Genomic DNA, 24,129 nt, shown 5'->3' with positions numbered 1-24,129 from the left:
AGCTGATTAAGGGCTGATATTGAACCCCATCCTTTCTTGTCCTTCTCCCCCCTGTATTGGGCCAACACTCTGGATAAATTAAATTGAACCTGACCATAAGATAAGGATCCTGGATGAAAAAGAAGAGTTGGGTCTCTCTACTTCTTGACCAAGATGGTTGATGGAATAAAAAGAGAAATACATCATTTTAGAATTATCTGCCCAGTGAACGTGCATTCATCACATTCTGTGTATTCTGTCTCTTCCCCCGTGGCAACCCAGATGTGAGTTGGTTGGTATCAAAATATTAATAGGCGCTACCTTGCCCCTCACACGATGTCAACTACCCTTGAGTTTATGAATATAAATTAAAGGGAAATGAACTGAAGGCAATTCAAATGGATAAGATCATGGCTCTTCACATCTATTCAAGAGAAGTTTTTTACAGAGTTGGTCCTGGAAACTCCCTAGTGGGAATGTGATAATGAGCTCCTCTGAATATTAAATTTCTTTAATTTAAGCACCCAGTGTGGATGAAGCCTAAAGAATCTGTCAGCCCGGGATAAGGAACCCTCACCGTCCTGTCCAGTGTGGGCCAGACTTTAAAGGTCTCTAAAGTATTCAGAGTTAGGGGAAAAACTCCTGGCCTGCTTTGGTCTCCTTCCAAACTCTCAAGAGCACACAGCAATTTGCATTTAAATTTAGATGGCTTTGTAAATCAAGCAAGCTTTCTTGCCCCAGCACCTCAGAAAGGAGTGCTTGAAAAATTCCCTGGTTTGGAAACAGATGAAACAACTCATATAGGAAGCAAGAAGCATACAGCAGAGCTATTTCTACCCTGGAATGAACGAACGCAGTCTGATTTTACTGCCGAGATCGCAGAAGACCTAAAAGGTGAACTAATGGAGCAGGTAGCTGATGGAAAATCAACTCATATGACATTCTTTATAAAAATAAGTTTAAAGGGTTAGGATCACTTCCCCCCACCCTCACACTCATACTTTCAAGACCCTTTGAAAACCTTGTGGGCTTTTCTAATCTGTGGGATTAAGGGTTTAAAAAAAAAAAAAAAGGAAAAAATGTGAATTTCCTTCTTCCGGCAAAGTTTACAGTATACAATCTAATGATAATAAACATTCCTCCAAAGATGCAGACCCTAAAGGGATACCTCAAAGAATATATTCAAATTTGCACCTGCCCAGAGACGAGGGGGCCCCACTTCTGTATTGTGGAATGAAGGGAACAGGGTCCCTAAATATCCCAAGACCTCTTTCACCCCTTCCATCTTCTCCCAGGAGTCTTCACTTCTCACCATTGACTTTGTTACAAGGACTGGTGGGAAAACGTGATCTTCTCTTCCCATCTGGAAGTGGGCAATGACCTGCCTGTGAGTTCTGACCTCACAGACGCAAGAGGGTCTCCCCTACCTCCTCCATGAGGATGATGAAGGTCGCATTGTGCCCCTGCTCTGCCACCAGGCGCCCATCGGTCGTCACCACGTGGAGGCCGTGAGGGGCTTTTCCGGGGCATATCTGGGCCTTGGCGGTGTACTTCTCCCTCAGTCCGTCTGTGCAGTTGTTGGACACGATCCGCCGGTACCTGAGAGGTATTGACCACCGTCAGTGGTGGGGTTGGTGCCAGTGTGTGCACCCTCGCATGCGCACATACGGCAGAGCGTGCAGGAGAACAAGAGCGAGACAGAGATTCCGCACAGCTGCATCTAAAGGCTGAGTCCCAAAGACAACAGCCATTTAGGATGCTAAGCAAACGCTGAGAAACTGCTATCCCTCCATCTCAGGAAGAGCAGCTCCTTAAACATTATTATCGATCCTACTGGTGAAACGCAGATCGCATCAGTGTCTAAACCAGGCAAGAAAAATCAATGTCTGACTCACACATGATACAGGAGGATACAGACCCACTGCACTAGGGAAGCAAGGAAAGCAGGTGCTTCTCTCTGTGATGGAGAGACTTGTGCCTACCTCCCTGAGGCCAGAAAGCAGCTAGAAGATCAGCCTTCTAACTATGACTACTCAGAAAGCCTCTTCTGGTCTTCCCTCTACCCCCAGGACATCATCCCATCCCCTAATACCCAATAGCCCTTACTGTGGAGCCACTGGGCTCTTTTACAGCACATTTTCTCTCCTTGTTAATACTCCATTTCTCACTCATCACCAATGCCAGACTAGAAGCACAAGTTTGAAACTCCTATTTGATCCCGCTGTGGTAAAACTGCCTCAAAGAAGAAGCTTGCATGGGAAAACCTCCCCGTAAACACTGTGACCTTCTAGGTTAAAGGCATCTTTGCGCACAGTGATGACATGACATCTCGCTTGACCACTGACCCCAGCACGTGAAACCGAGAGCTTGCCCACAGCCCTGCCCTGCACGACACACTTTATTTCCAGGCACATCACTGTCTGTAAGGCTGCGTAAAATCAATACTCTGGTAAAACCACATAAAATAAATGCGCCACAGACACCGACACACCGCCACCATCATCGCCATCATCACATCGCATCTTTCACCCTGTGTGTCAGGAGTAATCAACCGGTCCATCCATGTTGCCTTTTTCTGGTGGCCTTGAGAGCGGGTGAAAGCAAATTCCTGATAAGTGATACCAGTCTTGCACTATCCCTGATATTTCCTCTCCCCCTGCCCCTCACGTACTGCTGAATTACCAGCCCCACATCTCCATCCAGAGATCTCAGGAGGGTGTCAAGCAAGTGTTATATGTAGTTATTGCCTCATAAGCAATTATAATATATCCTCTTATAGATATATCAATATATTATTTTTAATTGTCGACTGAATTCATAATGGTTCTAGAGCTCCTCTGTCCAATAAGCTAGCCACTTTCCACCTGTGGTTACTGAGAACTTGGTTAGTGGTGTGTGTTGAAATGATAATATTTTGGACATACTGAGCTAAATAAAATATATTATCAAAATTAATTTCACTTTTTTAAAAAAACGTTTTCAGCGTGGCTATTTTAAAATGTTAAATTACACGTGTGGCTCGTATTATAGTTCTTTTGGTCAGCACTGGTCTATATAATCAAACTTTTCTAACCTATACTTTCTTGCTGAGCTTTAGTCATTTAGAAGATACTGAGTTTTACCTATGATAGACATTTTGGTGGGTATCATGTCCTAATACACACTTGATATCACCCAACTCTTCAGTCTCAACTGGCCAGCTGGTTGACAATTTGTACTAGAAGCCAACATTTAAGCAACCTGGAGATTCACTTGTTGTGAATCTTTTGAAAAAAATGAATAGTTCTTCCCTTTCATCTTCTTGATTTATTTGGTGGCTACTTGGGGTTTTGGTGCACCTAACTTGCTTAAACTTGGGTCTACCTACACATGTCACAGGATCATATGAGAAGCCCTAATGCAATTATCTTCCAGCTTATGTCCAGGTATGTTCTGGCTGGGAATTTGGTGGCGTAGCTCATCTTCTGTGCCCATTGTGTTCCTCTTCCTCAAACTTCCTAGCACTTTAGTCTCTGACACCACATGTCTTTAAGTTTCATGCTGCTGGATCTGTAGTTTGAGTGGCTTAAATCCCTAAGACCATTCACATACAATAAAATGACATCAGCAGTGCTTAAACCTCAGCTCAGATCCCAGGAATAGCTCCCTAAGAACCAAATTTTTGGCCAAAAAATGTATGTTTCTCACAGTATCTCAGACCACTCAATATACCTCTTCCATCATGTTTTTTCTTCCTCTGTAGACATCAGTTGGGTAGATAGTACTCTTACCACCATTTTACAACCAAGTAAGGTAAAAGTACTGAGCTGGTGAGTAACTTGTGTGAGATGTTAGAAGATCCATTGGAAGAGCTGAGACTGAATTCCAGAACACTTTAGTCCCTTGCTACTCAAAGATCAGTGCTAGGACCAGCAATGCTGACATCGCATGGGAGCTTGTCGAAATGAAGAATCTCAATGCCACTCTAGATCTCCTAAATCAGAAGCTATATTTTAACAAGATCCCCAGGTGATTCACAGCACATTAAATTTTAAAAAGCACTGTCTCAGACCACCAATCCACTTTCCAAATCTGTTCTAGGTCATAGGAGTGGCAAAGGAAAGGGGAAGACAACAGATCTCCAAGGAAAATTTTTTCAAGCATCTGAGTGAGTAAGTAATAAGTGAACAAAGAGAGAAACATACATAACTTGACAAGTACAGAGAGTGTGCCTTGATCTTCGTAATCCAGGAGTTCCTAGGATGGGACTTTTGACTTTTCATTCTAAATTTTCGTCATCGGTCTACGAGAGCTTCAGTTCATCTATCACTAGAAAGCACTGTAGTATCTGCACACCACTAGTGTTAATTTATTTCCATTGGGGTCTGGAAAATAAGGTGGCACCGCCTTCCAAAAGAGAATGCTGATCAAATAATAGCTATGGTATTTCAGAGGCAAATAGCAAAAGGTACTGAAATCTGGGTAATCAGAAATCTCTCTTTTTTTTTTAACACCTTTATTGGAGTATAATTGCTTTACAATAGTGTGTTAGCTTCTGCTGTATAACAAAGTGAATCAGCTATATGTGTACATATATCCCCATATGTCCTCCCTCTTGCGTCTCCCTCCCACCCTCCCTATCCCACCCCTCTAGAAATCTCTTTTGATGCTCCAAAAAAGCTAGCTTCAGCTAAAGAACCCTTCAGCTTTCCTCAGAAGCCACCTGTTACAAACAAACTCTATCTACACTCCACCTTGCTTCAGTAGGAATCCTCCTTTGATCCCAACTTAGGGAAACAGGGAAACAGTGATTGGAGCTCCTTCAGGTATCTTACTTACCCAGTGCTGTTAAGGTAGCTTTGACCAAGGCTGCAGTCCTTTGACGGGGATGCTGGATTGTACCAGAAAGCTGGGACACACTGGCTTTCTCCATGTCTCTCATAGCCATAGTCACTGTCGAGAAAATAAATATTGCATACTGGTGTAGATGCACAAATGTGAAAACACCCACAGGCACACGCGAACACATCCCTTTAACCATCCCCAAAGCTGCAACACATTCTTTAAATGTTCCCAGTCGGGACAAATATTCATACTTTGAAAATCGATTTCATTTGGAAATAATCCCAAAGTCATTCGGAGTTCAGTGTATAGAAGACATAATAGATTATCAGATGGAGGGTCCAGGCTTAAACAAGTATGGATGTACATGATGTGGCAGGTACGCTGGCTTGGGGTGGGTGTGAGGGATGCTGTAAGCTTAAAAGGATATTTTGGATCACAGTGGATTTCCTGAAATAAGAAGATGACAACCAAGAAGATGACTTTAACGGTCAAGATTTATTTCTGTGTTCAGATTCCACATTTTATTCCAAAATGGAATTCATTGATCTTATTTTCATTTTTTCTGAAATTCTCTCTCAAACAAATATACACCTTTGCATTCACATATACACAGTCGTTCAAACTTTTCCCAACTATTTATAACACAGGTCCCTTGTTTCCTTTAGGAAAAAACCACACACACACACACACACACACACACACACACAAAAAAAAAACCCCACAAAAACTATACTGTAGCTCTTCTCCATGTTTTTGTAAAAGCCTAGCCATAGTAAAATGAAGAACCAAAGTCTGGTATGATTTTCTGCTCCTTTCCTCCACATTCCAGAATGAGGAAGTCATCGACCATTGTAGGAGAGGCGCTCTCCCATCTGAAATGTAAATGGTGTTGCCTTACTTCTTGGACTTTTATAAAGCTCCCAGAAACATAAATTCCAGGGTAGAAAAAGAGCAACAAAGTAGGCATTTTGTAACTCTTGTAACCAACCCCAGGTCATTGAAGGTGGCTTAAATTTGGGGGAGGAGTCATGCCTCCAAGTCAAGCACCCAAAGATGTCCTGAAACCCACAGACAGGGCAGAACAATCTGGACATTTGAATACTGATCCACTTAGTGTTAATAAAACATAAAACAACAGGAAAATCGCTCTCTCCAGACCCACCCCTCCTTTCGTTTTCTGCTCTCCTATTCTTTGAGCCAAGATTTAATTAAAGTCCAATGAAAATAGATGCAAATTGTCTATGTGGGTAACTAGGATAGCAATGAAAGGGAGACAGAAAGAAAAGTTTAATCCCACATTTATTACTCAGTATGTGCCTTGTCCTGTGAAGGCCATAATCCTTATTCTCAAGGGGTTTTCAGTCTTTTGGAGAGAGGAAGACAACAGGCCTCAAATCCAACAAAAGAACAGAGTAATCAAGCAGAACACAGTGTGATACTGGATGAAGCAGTACAGTTAAGAAGTACCAATTGACTGATGAGATTATATAAATTATCTTCTCGGTTTGACCCCACCCTACCTTGTCACCACCTTCCTCCAAACCAAACTCAGGCTAACATTTAACCCTCTTTGTCTTTGTGTGATGCCTGGGGCTTTTGTGTGTGTGTGTGTTTTTAAATATAAATTTATTTATTTTGGCTGCACTGGGTCTTCGTTGCTGTGCCGGCTTTCTCTAGTTGCGGCGAGCGGGGGCTACACTTCGCTGCGGTGCGCGGGCTTCTCACTGCGGTGGCTTCTCTTGTTGTGGAGCACGGGCTCCAGGCACGCGGGCTCAGTAGTTGTGGCACGCGGGCTCAGTAGTTGTGGCTCACGGGCTCTAGAGCACAGGCTCAGTCGTTGTGGTGCACAGGCTCAGTTGCTCCGCGGCATGTGGGATCTTCCCAGCCCAGGGCTCAAACCCGTGTCCCCTGCATTGGCAGGTGGATTCTTAACCACTGCACCACCAGGGAAGTCCTGCCCAGGGCTTTTGAAGCACTCTACCTTTTTCTGTTTCAGGTGGTTTCCTATGTATCCTTCTTCAATATCTAGGTCTGATGAAGCCATTCTTGCTTCCCTGGACCAAACCTTTGTGGTCCCAGCATTTTAGAAACATCAAGGCTACAAAAGAGCAAACCCTTCTGTTGGTTTTGTTCGGCAATATAAGAGTCTAGAATAGGACACTGAAGGTGCTGCATAAATATTTACTGGGTGAATGATACTCTAACTACATTTTTAAATGATTGCACAGATTATCCCATGGCATCTGGTCTATTTCTGCAGGGAGACTGTGAGCCCGTGGTTGACTTCCCAGTGTGGACCACAGAGAGAATCCCAGGTGCTCAACAGATGCCCGTGGAGTGAGTGTGAGCTTGAGTCATTGCAAATCGCTACACGGAAAGGTGAAGGTCAAGACCAGCTTTGATACGGCGAGTTTAAATGAAACTGGAAGAAAAGGAGAAAGGGACATGTCTGTCAAGGTAATCTTTTGCCATGCCTCCCCGATCAATGACTGGAGATCTCCCAGCCTGAGAGCCAACTTAAAATTCCAGGAACTCGCAAGTTAGTTAATGGTTGTTAAACGCAACTATTCTCGAAAATTCAGTTATACAAAATTTCAATTAAATAAATTATATTCAAGGGATAATAAATATCAAAAACACAGAAATTCCTCATTATTTTGCTGTATTATTATATGCAATAAATATTATATATAAAATGTCATTGTATATCATTTTATCATTCATGCTCTTGAAGTCATTTATGTCTATGTTTCTATACAGTAAATACATAGATACATGTTGTGCTTCCTAATTGTGCATTCAGTGATGCCACGTTGGTAACCTGAAATCAGATATGGTGGGAATATTTATAGCAATCAGCAAACACTACTAATCAGGGCTTATTTATTTGTTTCTTTGTTTCCAGAGAGCCGGTGGTTAAACATTTTCCAGTACAGCACTGAATATCTGATTTCTAAGCATTGTTTATCTGCAGAAAGTTTTGGGCTGTGGTGTGTCTGCACTACTTCTAGAAAATTCCCTGCTTCCTTTATGAGGTAAATCTGCTGAATGTCCTGTGAATCCTAAGAAATATTAGTAATCTCTGAAGGAAGGGTGTTCTCCTAAGCAGCTCTGCGAAGGAGAGAAATGTCTTATTTCTCCTTGCTAAATGTAAACATCTTTAGCAGTTCTGTTCAGCTCTGCTACCTGTTAGTGATGTAGTAATTTAAAAAGGTGCATCAGGGGCTTCACTGGTGGCGCAGTGGTTGAGAGTCCGCCTGCCGATGCAGGGGACACGGGTTCGTGCCCCGGTCCGGGAAGATCCCACATGCCGCGCAGCGGCTGGGCCTGTGAGCCATGGCCGCTGAGCCTGCGTGTCCGGCGCCTGTGCTCCGCAACGGGAGAGGCCACAACAGTGAGAGGTCCGTGTACCAAAAAAAAAAAAAGGTGCATCAGCCATGCTGCTTTGCCCCAAAGAGAAAAAGCACCTCATTAATATTTAATAACATTAATGGAAACATCACTGGCCGCCCCCAAGCTGTGAACTTCTTCATTAACTTCTGCTAAATGTATATTAAAATCTCTCATCCTGCCCAAGCTCCCTCCCGGCTCTGGAGTTTTTACAACGTCAGCAAATAAGCAGTCCCAGCTGTCGCTCCAGCTTCTTGAGGAAAGGTGGTTTTCTGTTGAATTGTGACATTTGGAGAGAATGTACCAGAAAGTTTGATTTGCCTCTGGGAAGTAAGCTACCACAGCTTCTGCAAACACACAGATAGTTTCCTTTAAGAAATAAGCCACCTCTGTGGTTTTCTTGACTATAAAAGGGTTTAGAACTTCTAAAAGCTTATGGGAAAACTTATCCATTTAGGACACATAGGGACCTATGTGTCCTCCAAGTCCCATCCAGGGAGAAGCCTCAGACAATCCAAAGAAGGAATAGACAAGAAAAGGTTCAGAAATCAAAAAGCTTCTGCATGTCAGAATAGGAAGGGACACCTGTATTCCTTGGGTTCAATCCCCTCAGTTGACAGATTGAGAAGGAGAAGAAAAAGAGGAGAAAAGACTTGTTAAAGATTGTACACACCTGATGATGTTAACCAAAGGTGATAATTGAGACTCCTGATCGCTGGTTCAGCATTAGTACAAGCCCATGAAACACCCATTTAATCAGCAGGGAAGGCCTAATGTCATTCTGAGCCTCTTGGAGTCATCCAAGAAGTCATGGTCTCTGCTGGCCCAGTGGTAGGGGGTATCCTACTCTCAGACTATGCACTACCCCATCATAGCCTCATTGACCCCCAGTTCCTCCATTTCTCCATTTGGGAGCTGAGGCTCTAGGATGAGTGTTCCACAGGTGTCTCTGTCTCATTTTAGGAGACAGTAGAGCACGCTGGGTTTAGGATCAGACAGAGGTTTTTGGCAGCCACAGCATGAACACTCAGAAAAGAAAAGCAATCACAACAAAAACCACAACAAAACAACGGACTAATAATTAACGTCATCATCATTTGCTAAGGCCCAGCCTAAATGGAGCTATAGAGATAGAAAGATAATTATATCCAAAGATAATTATATCCAAACCATTTCAGAAATTGTTTGAAAAATCAAACAATCATCACTCAAGTGTCTCTCCTAATCTAACCCCATGCTACCCATCTGGCCATACCCCTCTACTCATCAACAACCTTCACATATCTGCTTTCTTGGATGTGCTGCCCATTTTCCTCATACTTATTCAGCAGCAAGTCTATATAGCCCCATCACCACTTCCTGCAGGAAGCCTTCCATCATTACTCCAGTCCTCAGTGATCTCTTTGCTCTGACCATTCCTAGCACTTGCAGGTAGGACGAGTGCTGTCCCACAGAACTTTCTGTGATAATGGAAATGTTTTACATCTATGCTATCCAATATGGTAGCCACTTGCCACATGTGACTTTTGAGCACCCAAAACGTGGCTAGTGGAACTGAAGAAATGAATGTTTCATTGTATTTAATTTTTTTTTAATTTCTGAATTATTTTATTTTATTTTTTATACAGCAGGTCCTTATGAGTCATCCATTTTATACACATCAGTGTATACACGTCAATCCCAATCGCCCAATTCATCACCCCCCCCACCCCCGTCCCCCCACCGCTTTCCCCCCTTGGTGTCCGTACGTTTGTTCTCTACATCTGTGTCTCAATTTCTGCCCTGCAAACCGGTTCATCTGTACCATTTTTCTAGGTTCCACATATATACGCTAACATACGATATTTGTTTTTCTCTTTCTGACTTGCTTCACTCTGTATGACAGTCTCTAGATGCATCCATGTCTCTGCAAATGACCCAATTTCGTTCCTTTTTATGGCTGAGGAATATTCCATTGTGTATATGTACCACGTCTTCTTTATCCATTCGTCTGTCGATGGGCTCATTGTATTTAACTTCAATGCAAATAACCACGTGTGGCTTGTGGCTACTATACTGTACAGCATGGGTCTGGATATGAAATTCAGCACCCAATTATACTCTATTATTTCCTGTCATCCCTCCTTTGCATCCAATACCTCTGGCTAATACATCTTCGATTTTTCTACAATGCCTAGTCTATAGAAAAAATATGCTTGATTGAGCCCTATATGCAGAATACTAAAGGTTGACTAGATTTCAGACGTGCCTGAATTTATGTACTACGGCACCCCAAATCTCTTCCCCTCGTCGTTCTACACTGCCACTTGATAAACTCGCTCTGTGGGTCTGGAGCCATACTGGACATGGAAGGTAAACACTAAGACATACTGAGACTTTGGGAATTCCCTGGTGGTCCAGTAGTTAGGACTCCACGCTTTCACTGCCACGGGCCTGCGTTCAATCCCTGGTTGGGGAACTAAGATCCTACAAGCTGCGAGGTGTGGGGAAAAAAAAAAAACAGACATACTGAGACTTGAGACTCTGCAGTAGCATATTATTATTTTGAATGAGTTACACTTAACCTCTCTTGTCTCGATTTCTTCATTTATAAAATGCCTATGATAACAGACTCTCCTTCCAAGAGCTGGTTGGGAAGATTAAGTTAATCCATCTAAAAAACTTGGCACCTAGTAGGTGCTCAGCAAAATTACTGCTGTGTGAGTGGTTGGATGAAGGAGTAGGAAAGAGAACAATTTGGCATAATCTCTGGTCCAACTTGGTTTCTCACTGAACAAATGCATTTGGACCTCCCAGGGGGCAAGTACTTCCTAGGAGCCCTCATAGGACTTCAGAGCAGCTCCCTTTTCTGACTACTCAGTAGTTTCTGACAAACTTACTTCTCACGGAGGATTTGCTCCTAGCCCCTCACCAGTGCCATGATGGAGGTTTGCTACAGAGAGGTTCTGTACAGTAAACATAAGGCTGGGGGATTTATGAGGCCGTTAAGTAGAAACACCAGTATTTATGTAAAATTCATACTTGTTACTGACACCCGCTCTGGATGGAAGGGTGAAAGTTGCGAAATTCAATGGTGTTCTACAAGTAAAGGCATCTGAGAATCTATAAAGCCTTCCTTCTTAAGCAGAACGATACGGGCAGAAAATTCCTCTGTGAACCCAGGCTGCACTCCTTAACTTTTCCACCGGAATCAACGCATTTAATCCATCCTCTCCAGTCTCTACTCCCTGCTGTCTCTGAGACTTAAAAGTTGCCTGGACCAATCCAATGAACATGACCTGATTTGGCTTAGGGAAACAACTAGGTGGAATATGAATGGTTATCGCTTATACTAACCAAGCTGGGGTCTTCAGATTCCTTAGCTAACACTTCCTGGTAGGAAGGAACATCGAGAAGGAGACAGGGCTATGAAACTGTTGCCATACACGGATTTTTCAGCATGAGCATTAAAGACAAACAAACAGACAAACTATATTTGAGGGAAAAACTGTATTTTTAACTGATACCTATGCTTATTGAAGTTGACTTAAAAATAAAACAAAGAAAAAAATTTTAAACGCTCAGTCCCATTGTCCATGAAAACCACCATAACAACAACAAAAAATCTCAGGAATTTCAGAATCAAACTCTCTCTGCCATACTCAGAAGTAGTGCAAAAATACTTTTAGGTCACACGATTTTTTTGCCTTTGTTCTCAGATTATGACTACTAACCCAGCTTCAAGTCCTGTGTGTTTGTTAGTCCTAACTCAGACACAAGTGGTTCTATCTTCTTTTTAATATGAGGTATGATTGGCTATATTGTCTTATATATCTCCCCTCAAAATTCTATAAAGTCCTCTTGTACACCATACACCTATGACATTCCCAGTACCAATGGCCAAAACTACTTTATTTGGCATTGGTTTAGAGTTAATGGAACATTCTATATTAAACCTCATCACCAGCAGTTAACTTAGATCATTTGAGGATGAGATCATTTTAGAATAAGCAAACTTGGGGACCCTATTTCTTCTGAAAAATAAAGTGTATCTAAAATAACAAAGATTTGTTTGATTTCTTGAGAAATGGCATGATATAGAGAAGAGAATGTGGAATTTAGCTAGACTTACATTTCATCCTCACCTCTTTCTCTCACTGCTAATGTGATTTCGGTCAAGTAACTTACATTCCAGATGCTAATTTTCTTCTCACTAAAATGTCATAGTAATGATACTGACATTACAGGGTGTTGGGTCCAGGTGGCACCTCTACCAATGCAAGTGTGAGAACCATAGAATACTTTGCAAGGGCTTCTCCCTCCACTTCTTTACTTATAGATGCATTCTGACAGCAGTTTTCCAAAGAGGTTCAGAAATAGTTTAAGCAAAGCCATCGCCATTGAAATAAATGGATAATACCCAAAGGTTCAACTTTGAAGACAGTGCTTATCTGGATGTATAAGCTCTGATTTACTTGCTAACAATACCATGGGGACCACTTAACCCTGGGGCTCAAGATTAACAACAACCGCAGCATCAAAAGCCGTGTATACCATTAGGATAAATTCCTTATTCACATTAACGATGTATGTGAATTCATTTATTCCTCCCTAGGACCCAATGAGATACATGTTATATATTTGTATTTAATAGCCTAGGAGGTGAAGCCATAGAGATTAAGTAAATTTCCCAAGGTCAAAAACTGAATATCAGAGCTGGGTTTTTTTCCCCAGACTAGTAAATGTTAATGTAACTGCTGAAGAAAAAAATATTTACATTATGATTCCTACTCTTTCTCAATTGTAAGGCTTCCCAACAATGGGTGAGGGTCTAGTACAGTTCAGAGAGACACAGGAGAAAATGTAGCACGACATATGCAAAGACGATGCACCTCTATGGAGTCAGTCTGCAGAAGGACACAAGGAAGCCTGATATTCAGATTCTGCACATTCGGGTTGACATCAATATGTCATGTACCATAATTCTGAGTGGCCTACTGTAACACTGCTATGACTATTTTTCTGGATTGTGGTTAATAATTAAAAATTATTCTTCCCAATTGTGAAAATACCCTTTGTTTCCAAAGGGTCAAACATGCTACAGATACAACCCTGTCATTTAAATTCAATTCCATTTAGCACATCCCATTTGGACGATTCTTGCTAAAGTCCAGCTTTTCAAGGCATGAGTTCAGGGATGAAGAGCAGGTAAGGGGCAGTCATGGTAAACAAGCGGGCTTGCTGTTACCAGTTACAGTCCTAGTAGGAAGTGGAAAATGGAAGATGGTTAACAGGACAAATCAAGAAACAGGCTGGATGAAATGAGGACGGAGGGGCTGAGGCTTCTGGGCAGGGCAGCTGTTCTGTACCCATTTGGACTTATTTCTGTTATTAGACACCAGATAAGCCCTAATGCAGCTCTGTCATTGTCCTGCCCCTTCCATTGTCTATAGGCTGACACCTGAGCCCTTAGCTTTGTCTTTTAACCTGGAATGGGTGATGAAAATATCTCAAATGAACTTCAGTTTTTGACTGTGACACAGAGGAAGAATTCATCCAACTGGAATCAGCCTGGGATGACTCTGTGATCACTGATGGGATCACCCATTCCCAGGTTTGGGAAGGTTTTTGACTCTCCTAAAAGAAACAACATTCAGGGCTTCCCTGGTGGCGCAGTGGTTGAGAGTCTGCCTGCCGATGCAGGGGACACGGGTTCGTGCCCCGGTCCAGGAAGATCCCACATGCCGCGGAGTGGCTGGGCCCGTGAGCCATGGCCGCTGAGCCTGCGCGTCCAGAGCCTGTGCTCCGCAACGGGAGAGGCCACAGCAGTGAGAGGCCCGCGTACCGCAAAAAAAAAAAAAAAAAAAAAAAAAAATCAGAAACATCGTATGACAGTTTAATGCTTACTTTGGGCTAGGCATAGAGGATGCAACAATAAGGAATGTCTAAAATTCCTGCACTCACACACTTCCATTCTACTGGGGAAAGATGGGCAATAATAAAGAAATCAAAAAACACAATCTCTCTATTTGTGATTAATACTAAGATGACAATTAAACAGGCTGAGGTACCAGAGAGTGCCGGGGTGGCGGTGAGACTAGATGGTCTCAGAAGGCATTTCTGAGGAGCTGCTGTTTTTGCTGAGGCGTGAGTGATGCAAAGTTGCCAGCCATGCTGACATGTGGAAGAAATCCTTGTACCTGCTGCTTCCTTTGCTAGGAATGAGTCTGGGTTAATCAAAGCGTAGGAGATAGTAGTGTGGCTGCAAAATGGTGAATGAGGGGAGAACAGTAAGAAGTTAAGGAACAATGGCAATGGGTCAGTCATCTACAGTGGAGCAAAGAAAGAAGATTAGATTGTATTTTAAGGAAGAGGGGAAGCCATTGGAGCGCTTCAAGTATAGGAGTGATAAGATCTGACTTGGGTTTTTAAAATATAATTTGGGATAGATTTCAGGGTGACCAGAGTGGAAGCAGAGAGTGAGTTAGTAAACTGTTGGAGTGACCCAGATTGCAGTGGTCATGGGTAGAGGTGCTTTGAGTTAGAATGTGTTTTGGAAATAGGGACTTTCAAGGACTTGTGGATGGCCTGGACCTGAGGGTAAAGGGAAAAATCAAGCTCTCCTGGGATTTTGACTTAAGCAACTGAGTGGATATCAGTGTGTTTTATTGAATTTGGAAAAACTGGTCCGGGATGGGGGGTGGTGGTTTAAGAAAAGTTGAAAACCTGCTTCCACTAGTGGGTGTTCAGGAAGAATTCTGCTTGGCCACACCAAGTTTGAAATCCCTATTAGCAATTCAAGGGAAGATGGATGCTGAGTAAATAGATGGACACAAATGTCCCCATCCAAGAGGAGAGACAGGCCAGACATGGAGGTAAATATTTGGAAATTTGTGAGTCATTAGCTAATAGGTGAGAGTCAAAGTCATTCTTTGTGGTTGTCATTAGAGGGAGAAAAAAAGAAATGATGATAAGAGAGCTCATTTGGAAGAGTACAATTCTAGCTAACGTTTCTGGAGGTAACTGCCCAAGGTGGCAGCTCTCTGATCTCTCTGTGCCCAGCCCCACCTCTGTGGGACTTTCCAGGACAGATGCTAACTGAAGATGGGAAGAAGTCCCCTTGGACATGCTTCTCTGATAGAACAGCGATCTTCCCTGTGAAATCGCCTCCTCCTGTCCTCCTTCCAGGGATGCAGACATCCCATCTGGCCAGGAACTGGGGCAGCCAGGCCCATAGGCCAGCAGACACACCTATCTCTTAGGCATGCCTTCCTCCCCAGCTTCATCTTCACCCTCATCCCCCCAACCAGTAAATGTCTAGCTGGAATTGGCAATGAGATGCCCAGGGACTCACCATTCAAAGTCCCAGTCGGCACAGACACAGGGTTCTGAGACCACCGTCCCTGAGGAGTCTTGGCCCAGGGCACACTGAGCTCCTGGCTTGCGTTTCTTGAATATTTTCCTTTCTCCCATGATGCAAGGCTCCCCCTTAGGAAGGAAGTCCATAGTGAGAGAGGCAGAAAAACACAGAGATGGTGAAATAAACCAGCGTTAGCCTCTTCATTCTCTTTTCATCACTCTATGCAGAAACCTCCCTCCCAGGAACCATTCAGGAGTTTCCAAGATTAAAAGGCTGGTCTTTTTCTATCCCGCAAGAGGAACACTATGGGAGGCTGGCCTATCACTGCCCCTCCACCCAACCTAGCCAGTGATGGCTACTTCGTCTTGTTTCTTCTCCACCTCCACAGAGAATGCAAACACTCCAGGTCATCCTCACAGACCACCCGGCAATCGCCCGAATGGCGTCAGCAGAAATTCCAGAGGAAAAGAACCCACTTCTGGCATATTTTTCACATCATCTTCAGAGTAAAATTGAAGTGGACCCGATAAGTTCCCTCTCTATGATAAACCACTGTGTCCAAGTCCTTATTCCTAGTCAAGGGCACAAACAGGAGGATAATAATTTGTTGGTACAAATTATAAGGACCCAATAGTTCTGAAGAAAAAAGAAGTCTGCCTATGTTGCATAGCGCTAAATATCTGCCTTGCTAGAGCCCCTCACCTCCACCTCTCACCCCTTCTGTGTGGTCCTGTCCACAACGCTCCTGGGTACTGACTTCAGGCTGGTCTGAGAAATGCTCTCATGCTTCCCAGTAAAAGGTGAGATGATCACATCTTTGGTGGGGTCTCCTAGTTTTCTGGGCTTACTTCCGCATGGGCAGCACTAAAATCCCAGGTTACCATTATCACCACTTCCCCAGGCTGCTCGGTGATTTCAACGAGTAGATCAGGATTCCAGGGTGCAAAAGGGTCCCAAAATATCACCTGCCCCTGCTAGACCTGGGTGTGTGGGTTCCAATCCCTCCCCCGAAACCCACCATTATCCCCAGATGGCCCACGACTTTCCTTCTGCAAACGGGAAGGTCCGATAGGACCGCACAGGGCTTGCAGTGGCCCCGCTTCCTAGGAGACAGGACCCCCGCCCTGCACTGTACCTGATTGAGCAGGCGCCAGGTCTCATAATCCTCTCTGCTGCAGCGCCGGCTGAAGATAGATCTGTAGTCCACCTTCACCAACTGCCATTCTGAGTGGAGGCTGAAGTGGCCAAAAACTCTAAGTGTTCAGGGGACAAATGAGAAAGGCAAGCCGATAAAGCCCCATAGTCAGTCACAGCGTCTGGAGGGAGAGAGGGCTGGAGGGAGAGAGGGACTGAAGACTGGAGGGAGAGAGGGCTGAACTACAGCCTGGACTTTAACGATTCTTCTAAAGCCAGGTCTGTGAAGGCTATTGAGGGGAAGTCCACGGACCACACAACTACAGCCAATTGACAAGGTATTCACTGTGGGTGTAAAACCAACTTTTTTTTTTGCAAAAGTAATATATGTGCTTTACAGGAAGCCTTTCAAATATAGAAAGGTATGGTGAAGGAAAAATCTTCCCCAATCATCTACAATCCTCTCCACAGGTAGACCTGCTCCTTGTATTTTCACATCTAGTCTTCTTCTCAAAGCAGGCACTACTGTTATAGCTACCGATGTCCACAGGCAGGGACTCAGTTTTCTCATCTGTAAAGTAAATCGTACATGTGTATGTTGGGAAGGGTGGGTGTGGATTAGCTAATCGAAAGTATGACCTTGCCAATTCCAATATTCTGACTGAATCTAAGTGTGTTTTAGTTGAAATTCTCATTGCTTAGTTCATGTGACTACCACCCTCTTTCCCCCTGCCCTGAAAAAATCAGTCGTCTCATAAAAGGAACTCATATTTATGTATAGCAAAGAAGCACACTTTCTGCGCGACTTAATCAATACTGACCTTTTCAAAGTCCAGCAGTTGATAGCCCTATAAACATGAATGATCAATCATTTCTAGAAAAATAGAAAAAAAGACTGATCTTCCATACTCCACTCAGGTGGCATGTCTCGTAATTACAATGCAAGGCATCTATCAGAGTGATGTAAAGGGGAGACCCGTCATGCCGGGAATCAAAACCCACCGAAGTCTTTCAAGGAATCGGACGGCTTCCATTCCAGCAAGAATTAATCATGCTCACAGCCCTGGATTCTCCTCTTCCCAAGTTCAAATATCCTCATAGTGACACCTAAGAGACTGACTCTCCTCAAGGGACATTTCCTTCTTCTATCTGAAAGATGAGGATGCTTTGGGAGGGGTGGAGCTAATTAAAATTGTGAAATGGAGAAAGAATTGTTTTGTAGATCACACAACTTAAAATACACCTTAGGAAATGATTTTTAATGTCCTATCATTTACTCGTTAAATAAAGCTTTTTAGAGCTTTGACTGAAAAAAAAAAAAGATTAAACAGACTTTGAGGGAGTGACTGTGGGTCTCTCCTGTAGTAAAATCGTATGATCTTTGCATGAATCTTACCTCAGCCCTGAGTAGCAGGAACCAAGAGGCTAGAATACCCTGGACTGTGTGGCCAGTACTGCGTGGGATACCTGCCCTGACGTTCTCTCTATTCTATTGCATTCTTGCTATGTTCATTGGTCTCCAAATCCAATACATCCATGCCAGGTCTACGCTAAGGTATTTCTCCCATTTAGTTCTGATTCAGTTCACGGAAAGGTCATGAGTCAGTCAACTTTTAATCTTTAACAAAACAGTTATCTCATAAAAAGTTTCTATTTAAGAGAGGAGAATAAGGTTAAAAGCTCATCAAGAAAAAATAAACAGTGGGAGAAACCTTGATAAATGTCTTCTTCCCTCTCTATCCAGCCTATCCAAATCCTCCCACATTCGAATGCTACCTCCTCTAGAAAGTCTTCCCTGATTGGAGTACTCTGGGTAGCAGGATATTAGTGATGCTAAACAAAAAACAAAACACTCTACCTACTCCAAACAGTTTACAGTTATTCTATAGATCACAAAATACATCATGTCAGATGAATCCCATTCCTTTCTATGAAAGGATTACTAGGCATACAGAAGAAGAAAATATGAGGCACATGATTTACCCAGATATCAACAAGGCATCTGATGGTCTGCTGTAGCAGTCTTGAAGAAAAGATGAAAAAACATGAGCCAGGTGCTAGTAAAATTATGTGGCTGAACAGTACCTAATTAAGGCATTAAAATCAACCAGGAGGGAGGGGGTGAGTAGTCAGCTGCAAGGTTCTGCTGTCTGCTCTTTCTCGTTCATCATGTTTATTAATGACTTGATGACATGAAAATAATGGTCATCATTGGAAATGGCATTTTCTGATGACACAAAGCTGGAAGAAACAGTCAATATGCTTGATGGCAGAATCAGGACCCAAAAAGGTCTTGACAAACTGAAAAGACAGGCTGAATTTAATAATATATGACATAACAGGGAAAAATCTCAGGTCCCTCCCTGGCAACTACATAAGTACTGGATAAAAGAAATGGGGCTTGGTGCAGCTCAGGATACATAATAATAATGATGATGATGCAGCTTAAGAATTTTTGTATACAATGTAATTAATGTAAGTAAACACTTCAGAGAGACCAGAAATACTTAAGGTAATCTTAGAATGCATTAATGAATGCAGAATTTTGTATATTCTCTAGAACAAAAGAGGAGATATCCTGGTCTGTTTTACATTAACTACATAACAAAGGAGAATTGTACTTAGTGTTGGATGTCACCATTCAAGAAGGATACACGTGAGTAGTACATGTAGGGGCTTTGGTGGTGGTAGTGGAGTTTGAATCTCCTGAAATTTGCAATAAAATATGTTTTTACTGGCCTGTGTGTATTTATCTATGGAGACATTACATCTCTTTTTATCAGATTTTCAAAAGGGTTCACAGTTCCCAAAGTTTAAGGACCACTGAAAAAGAGAGGGATTCAGACGATGTACTGGATGAAATAGTGGCTCTCCAAAGAGACATGACCATGTTCTATTCCCTGTAACCTGCGAATGTGACCTTATTTGGAAAAAGGTCTTTGCAGTTGTGAGTTAAGGATCTGAAGATAAAATCATCCTGGCCCTAAGTCCAATGAAAAGTATCCTTGTAAGAGATACAAAGAAGAGAGACATACAGAGAGGAGAAGGCTATGTGAAGACAGAGGCAAAGATGAGTTATGCAGATACAAGCCAAGGAACACCTGGGGCCATCAGAAGACGGAACAAGCATGGAACGAATTCTCCTTTAGTGCACTAGCGGGAGCGCGGTCCTGCTGCCACCTTGACCTTGGACTCTGGCCTCTAGAACTATGAGAGAATAAATTTCTGTTTTTTCAGCCACCCAGTTTGTGGTAATTTGTTACAGGAGGCACAAGAAATAATACAAATGGCGATATGATTTGAGACCACTTTTCATCTACCAATCCAAGCAAGGAGTGGTATAAAACTATGGCTGGTTAACCTTAGGAAGGGGCAGTGGAGGGAAGATCAATAAATGGGCACTCTAGGGAGATCTCATGAGTATTAAAAAATAACAAAAAATAAAAGTGTAAAAGTTTACAAAATGTGAGAGATCTTTCTAATAGAAAAGTTGCCCACACAGGAAAGGAACGGCTCAGGAGTTAGTAAGCAGAGAACGTCAAGCCCAGGCTTAACCGTTTCCCAGGGCTGATGTTAAACAGGATGCTGGCATCACCCAAGTATGTGTGGTCTAACTGACCCCGAGCCTCTAAGGATGTCCATGTCATTGGCCTTCCCGGCTTTTAGGGATATCTGCTTCTGATCTAAGGGCTCATTTCAGAACTGAACATAAAATAGAGGCTCATTCAGAACTTGTGGACTAACTTAGATTCTTCTCTTCTACAGTTTCTGCAGGTGCATTCCTTTCACCAGTATTTCTTTGGCTTCTAACCCAAATTTCCTTACACCATGTTTTCCAGGTCCTTCCCCAAACTGTAAATTGATACACTGATATTTCCACTCAGGGGTTGGCTAGTATGCTCTCCCACGGGGTCATTTTCCTGGGCCAGATGAAATTTTTAAACATTTAATGTTAGGATTATGAGCTCTGTTCATTTTCTCACTGGATCCCAACTAAAATTAGTAGGGTAAAACCCCTTAGTAACTTTCAGACATTGAGGTACTCCCGTCTCTCCATCCACCCTCAGTTCGTGGTGGGCCCCCTCCTATAGGGCGTAAGTGACTCTGATGCAGGGTCTCTCTTTTGCAAAGATCTGGCTTCCCTAATTCTGTTCAGTACTGGATTCATTCACTGCTCTTCTGATTGGAGCTCATGGAAGAAGAAGAAATGACAGAAACACAGCAAACTAAGTCGGAGATACAATAAGGACTAACTTAATTTCAAGCATTTCTCATCCCTTTTCATAACTACCCTTAGAACAGATGTTAAAATTCACAACAGGATCTGTAGAAGTGAGAACCCTGCAGAGGAAGTCAGAGGGATTAGAAACCACATCCGTCACTTTGAGGTGATAAACACTGACTAGATCCACCTGGTCCCGGATTGGAGCAAGAGAAAACCTAGACTGTTTCTAAATAATAATACAAGAAATCAACTTCCCAGATACAAGCCTCTCATCTCCTGGAAATGTTCCTCTAAGCTTATCACCAGTAAAGCAGGGGCAGCATATTCGTCCCACTTGTGGTAACTTTTTGGGAAACAAAGTGATTCATAAACGAATTGAATACAAAAACTCAAGAGATGGCTGGGGTGGAGGAACCAAAGATGTGGAACATCTCCAAAAGGATAATGTAATTCCCCAAACAGGTACTACTTCTTTTAGAAAGTCTTCTGTGACTGTTCCAATAATACTGAGCTCTCGTTCCTCAGAAACTCAAATGGTCCCGTTATCTCTAGACTAGAGGATCTCCACTGTCTGCATCAGAATCAACTAGAGAGCTTGTTAAATATAGATTGTCCCACACCCAGGCCTTCTAATTAGTAGTGTTGGGTGCCTGATCATTGCATATCTAATAACTCCCCAGGTGATGTTGATGTTGTTGGCTCCAGGACCACCTGTTAAGAAACACTGCTCTAGACCACTTATCCAGAATTTAATTTTCTTATATTTTTGGTCAAATTTGTAGCAACCAATTAGAAAGCTTTGTAAGGCTGGGAATGTTCTTATCCTTCTTTGGACCACATAAAGCTTTTCAACTATAGTTGCTTGACAAAGAATGGCTGATTACTGGGTACCAATGGAACAAGGCAATTTGAGAGGGTGGCTTCATTTTCAAGTCTTTGGCAAAAAAGCTAATTTCTAGCGTGTTCAAATTCACTGTCATCCACAGTCCCACTTCCTTGCAATTACCAAGATAAACTATTTTGACCTCCTTCTTCAGAAATGTATTCCCAGTCCCCCTTCTTAACTCAAAGCATATTTTCATCAACATAATCAAAACCCCAAGATAATGTATGTGAAAATCTTGAAAACTCCCAATTGACAATAAATATTCATTACCATCGCCATCATTCTCATTGCTGGGACCCCCACAGACTCATACCCAAGGCCCTGCTCATCAAGAGGTTTCGATGGGGTTGGCTCAAAATTCCTTTTGCAAGGTAAATACTAACCTAAAATGCACGGGCTTTGTCCTTTGTGTGTGTGTGTGACATCTCCTATAGAGCCTTGCAGAAAGTAGACACCTCATACATAAATACACATGACTGTCTGGAAACAGGTAGCCTACCCTTTAGTTCCCCTGAAAAAGTTACTCCCTACCACAGAACAAAATTAATGAATTCTCAGAGCTATTTTTCACAATATGGATTTTCAGGAAAAATCTATTAAAATTTATTACTTCTGTTTTTCTTTTTCTTTTTCCCTTGTCACCTGGATTTTTTTTTCATGAGAGTTTTTGGCTCCACACCAGATTCACCTTCTTATTGGGCTTTACAAACCTGAGACCATCTCTCTCTTTCTATTAAACTCCTCTGTTGCTATCTGTCTGCACTGCTAATGTGACTCTGGTCACAAAGTGTCCTCTTGTGTGACTGTTTAACTTTGAACATACAGGTGGTCTGGGCACGGTGGCAAAAGTAGTAGGCAAGGAACTAGAAGACCTGTCTTTTCCTAATCCTTGTCTGCCACTAAATTAGCTAGGTGACCTTGAGCAAATCACTTCACCTCTCAAGCTTTCAGCTTCCTCACAGAAGATAATTTTTTTTTTTTGCGGTACGTGGGCCTCTCACTGTTGTGGGCTCTCCCATTGTGGAGCACAGGCTCCGGACGCCAGGCTCAGCGGCCATGGCTCACGGGCCCAGCCGCTCCGCGGCATGTGAGATCTTCCCGGACCGGGGCACGAACCCGCGTCCCCTGCATCGGCAGGCAGACTCTCAACCACTGCGCCACCACGGAAGCCCACAGAAGATAATTTTTAAGCAGTGACACGCATACTGAAAGGATGGGATGCAAAAATAGTCTAGGTGGAACATGGCTCCTTAAAGACGATTTCCAAGAGTTTATGTTCATTCAATCCCTATGTCTACCTCCAGGTAGACAAGCTATCTGTCTCCTGGTGACCCCATACACAAAGGATTTATCAATTAGAGTCATTCATCTTTGTCTCCACTGGCACTTCTTTCATATAACAGATGCTCAATAAATAGTTCTGGGTTGATTAATGGGTAGAATTAATCTATCAAAACCATCCACTTCTTCCAAAATTGGGGTAATAGCTCTATCTACCCTTATTTCTGGGCCAAAGAACATGGCTGAGTTGTGTGTCCTTTGAGGTTTAGGAGGACTAAAACAATCCAGGAGAAAGAGCAGCAGTGTCTCTACCCCTTGTCATCACGGTCTGTGCTAGGATTCCCACAAACAACTGTGATTTGCTGGGACCCTAAATAACACACCTTCTCTAATCCACCATCCAGACCTGAGTAAACCTTGTGGGTAGGGAAGTGATTAATTTGAGGGAGGGAGGTGGTTTACAAAAATAAAAGACTTCCTTAGAATTCCATCCACACAGAGGGATAGCTACTCATTAATTAAATGATTTCAAAGGGGATCTTCGTATATCATTGCTATAATTTAGGTGGAAACAATGCCACACTAAATGTAATTAGAGGAGCAGGCTACGTACCGATGTTTTCGTCTTTACAGGAGAGCGACTCTGGGTTACCTGATTCTCCCCTGCATAGTAACCTGGTTCTTTTTTTGACCTCCAAATACACCAACTTTTATATACAGTTATAAAAGCTGAAAGAAGTTTCAAGGAGACAGTGGTTGACCACAATCTTTCCGCGAGGAAAAGAACAAGAATTCATCACTAGGAAACCACTGGAAATACGCAAAAGATATAACCAATAGTGCGTGGGGAGTTAGATTAGCAGGATGTCACTGCAGACTGACCTTTGAGGGAACATCTGGTGGAACTCCACTAGGATAATACTGTGTTGTCATCAAGCTGCCCCAGGCCCTCCCCCTTCCCTTATCCTCCTCAGTCACTCCAGCACCAGCACCTTGAGCTCCTGTAACCCCCACCTCTCCCATCTCTGCCTGCCTGAAGAAAACCTTAAGAAAGAGAACAAGGCCAAAGCT

At 42.9% G+C, this 24,129-nt stretch overlaps 1 protein-coding gene across 1 annotated transcript in view; it reads right to left on the bottom strand.

The window, feature by feature from the left end:
• SORCS3 (sortilin related VPS10 domain containing receptor 3) overlaps nucleotides 1-24,129 on the bottom strand; it is a 582,912-nt gene that overhangs the window by 30,475 nt on the left and 528,308 nt on the right. The window contains exons 15-18 of the mRNA XM_060125698.1: nucleotides 16,668-16,785; nucleotides 15,527-15,660; nucleotides 4,798-4,911; nucleotides 1,407-1,578 (exon numbers count right to left, since the gene is read on the bottom strand). Of these exons, the coding sequence (XP_059981681.1) occupies nucleotides 1,407-1,578; nucleotides 4,798-4,911; nucleotides 15,527-15,660; nucleotides 16,668-16,785 (538 nt within the window). The remainder of the gene's footprint in view (nucleotides 1-1,406; nucleotides 1,579-4,797; nucleotides 4,912-15,526; nucleotides 15,661-16,667; nucleotides 16,786-24,129) is intronic.

Source organism: Lagenorhynchus albirostris, chromosome 16 (assembly GCF_949774975.1).
Source record: "Lagenorhynchus albirostris chromosome 16, mLagAlb1.1, whole genome shotgun sequence".
NCBI classification, from domain to species: Eukaryota; Metazoa; Chordata; class Mammalia; order Artiodactyla; family Delphinidae; genus Lagenorhynchus; species Lagenorhynchus albirostris.
Note: the sequence above shows the minus strand (reverse complement) of the source record. Positions and strands in the feature narration are given on the sequence as shown.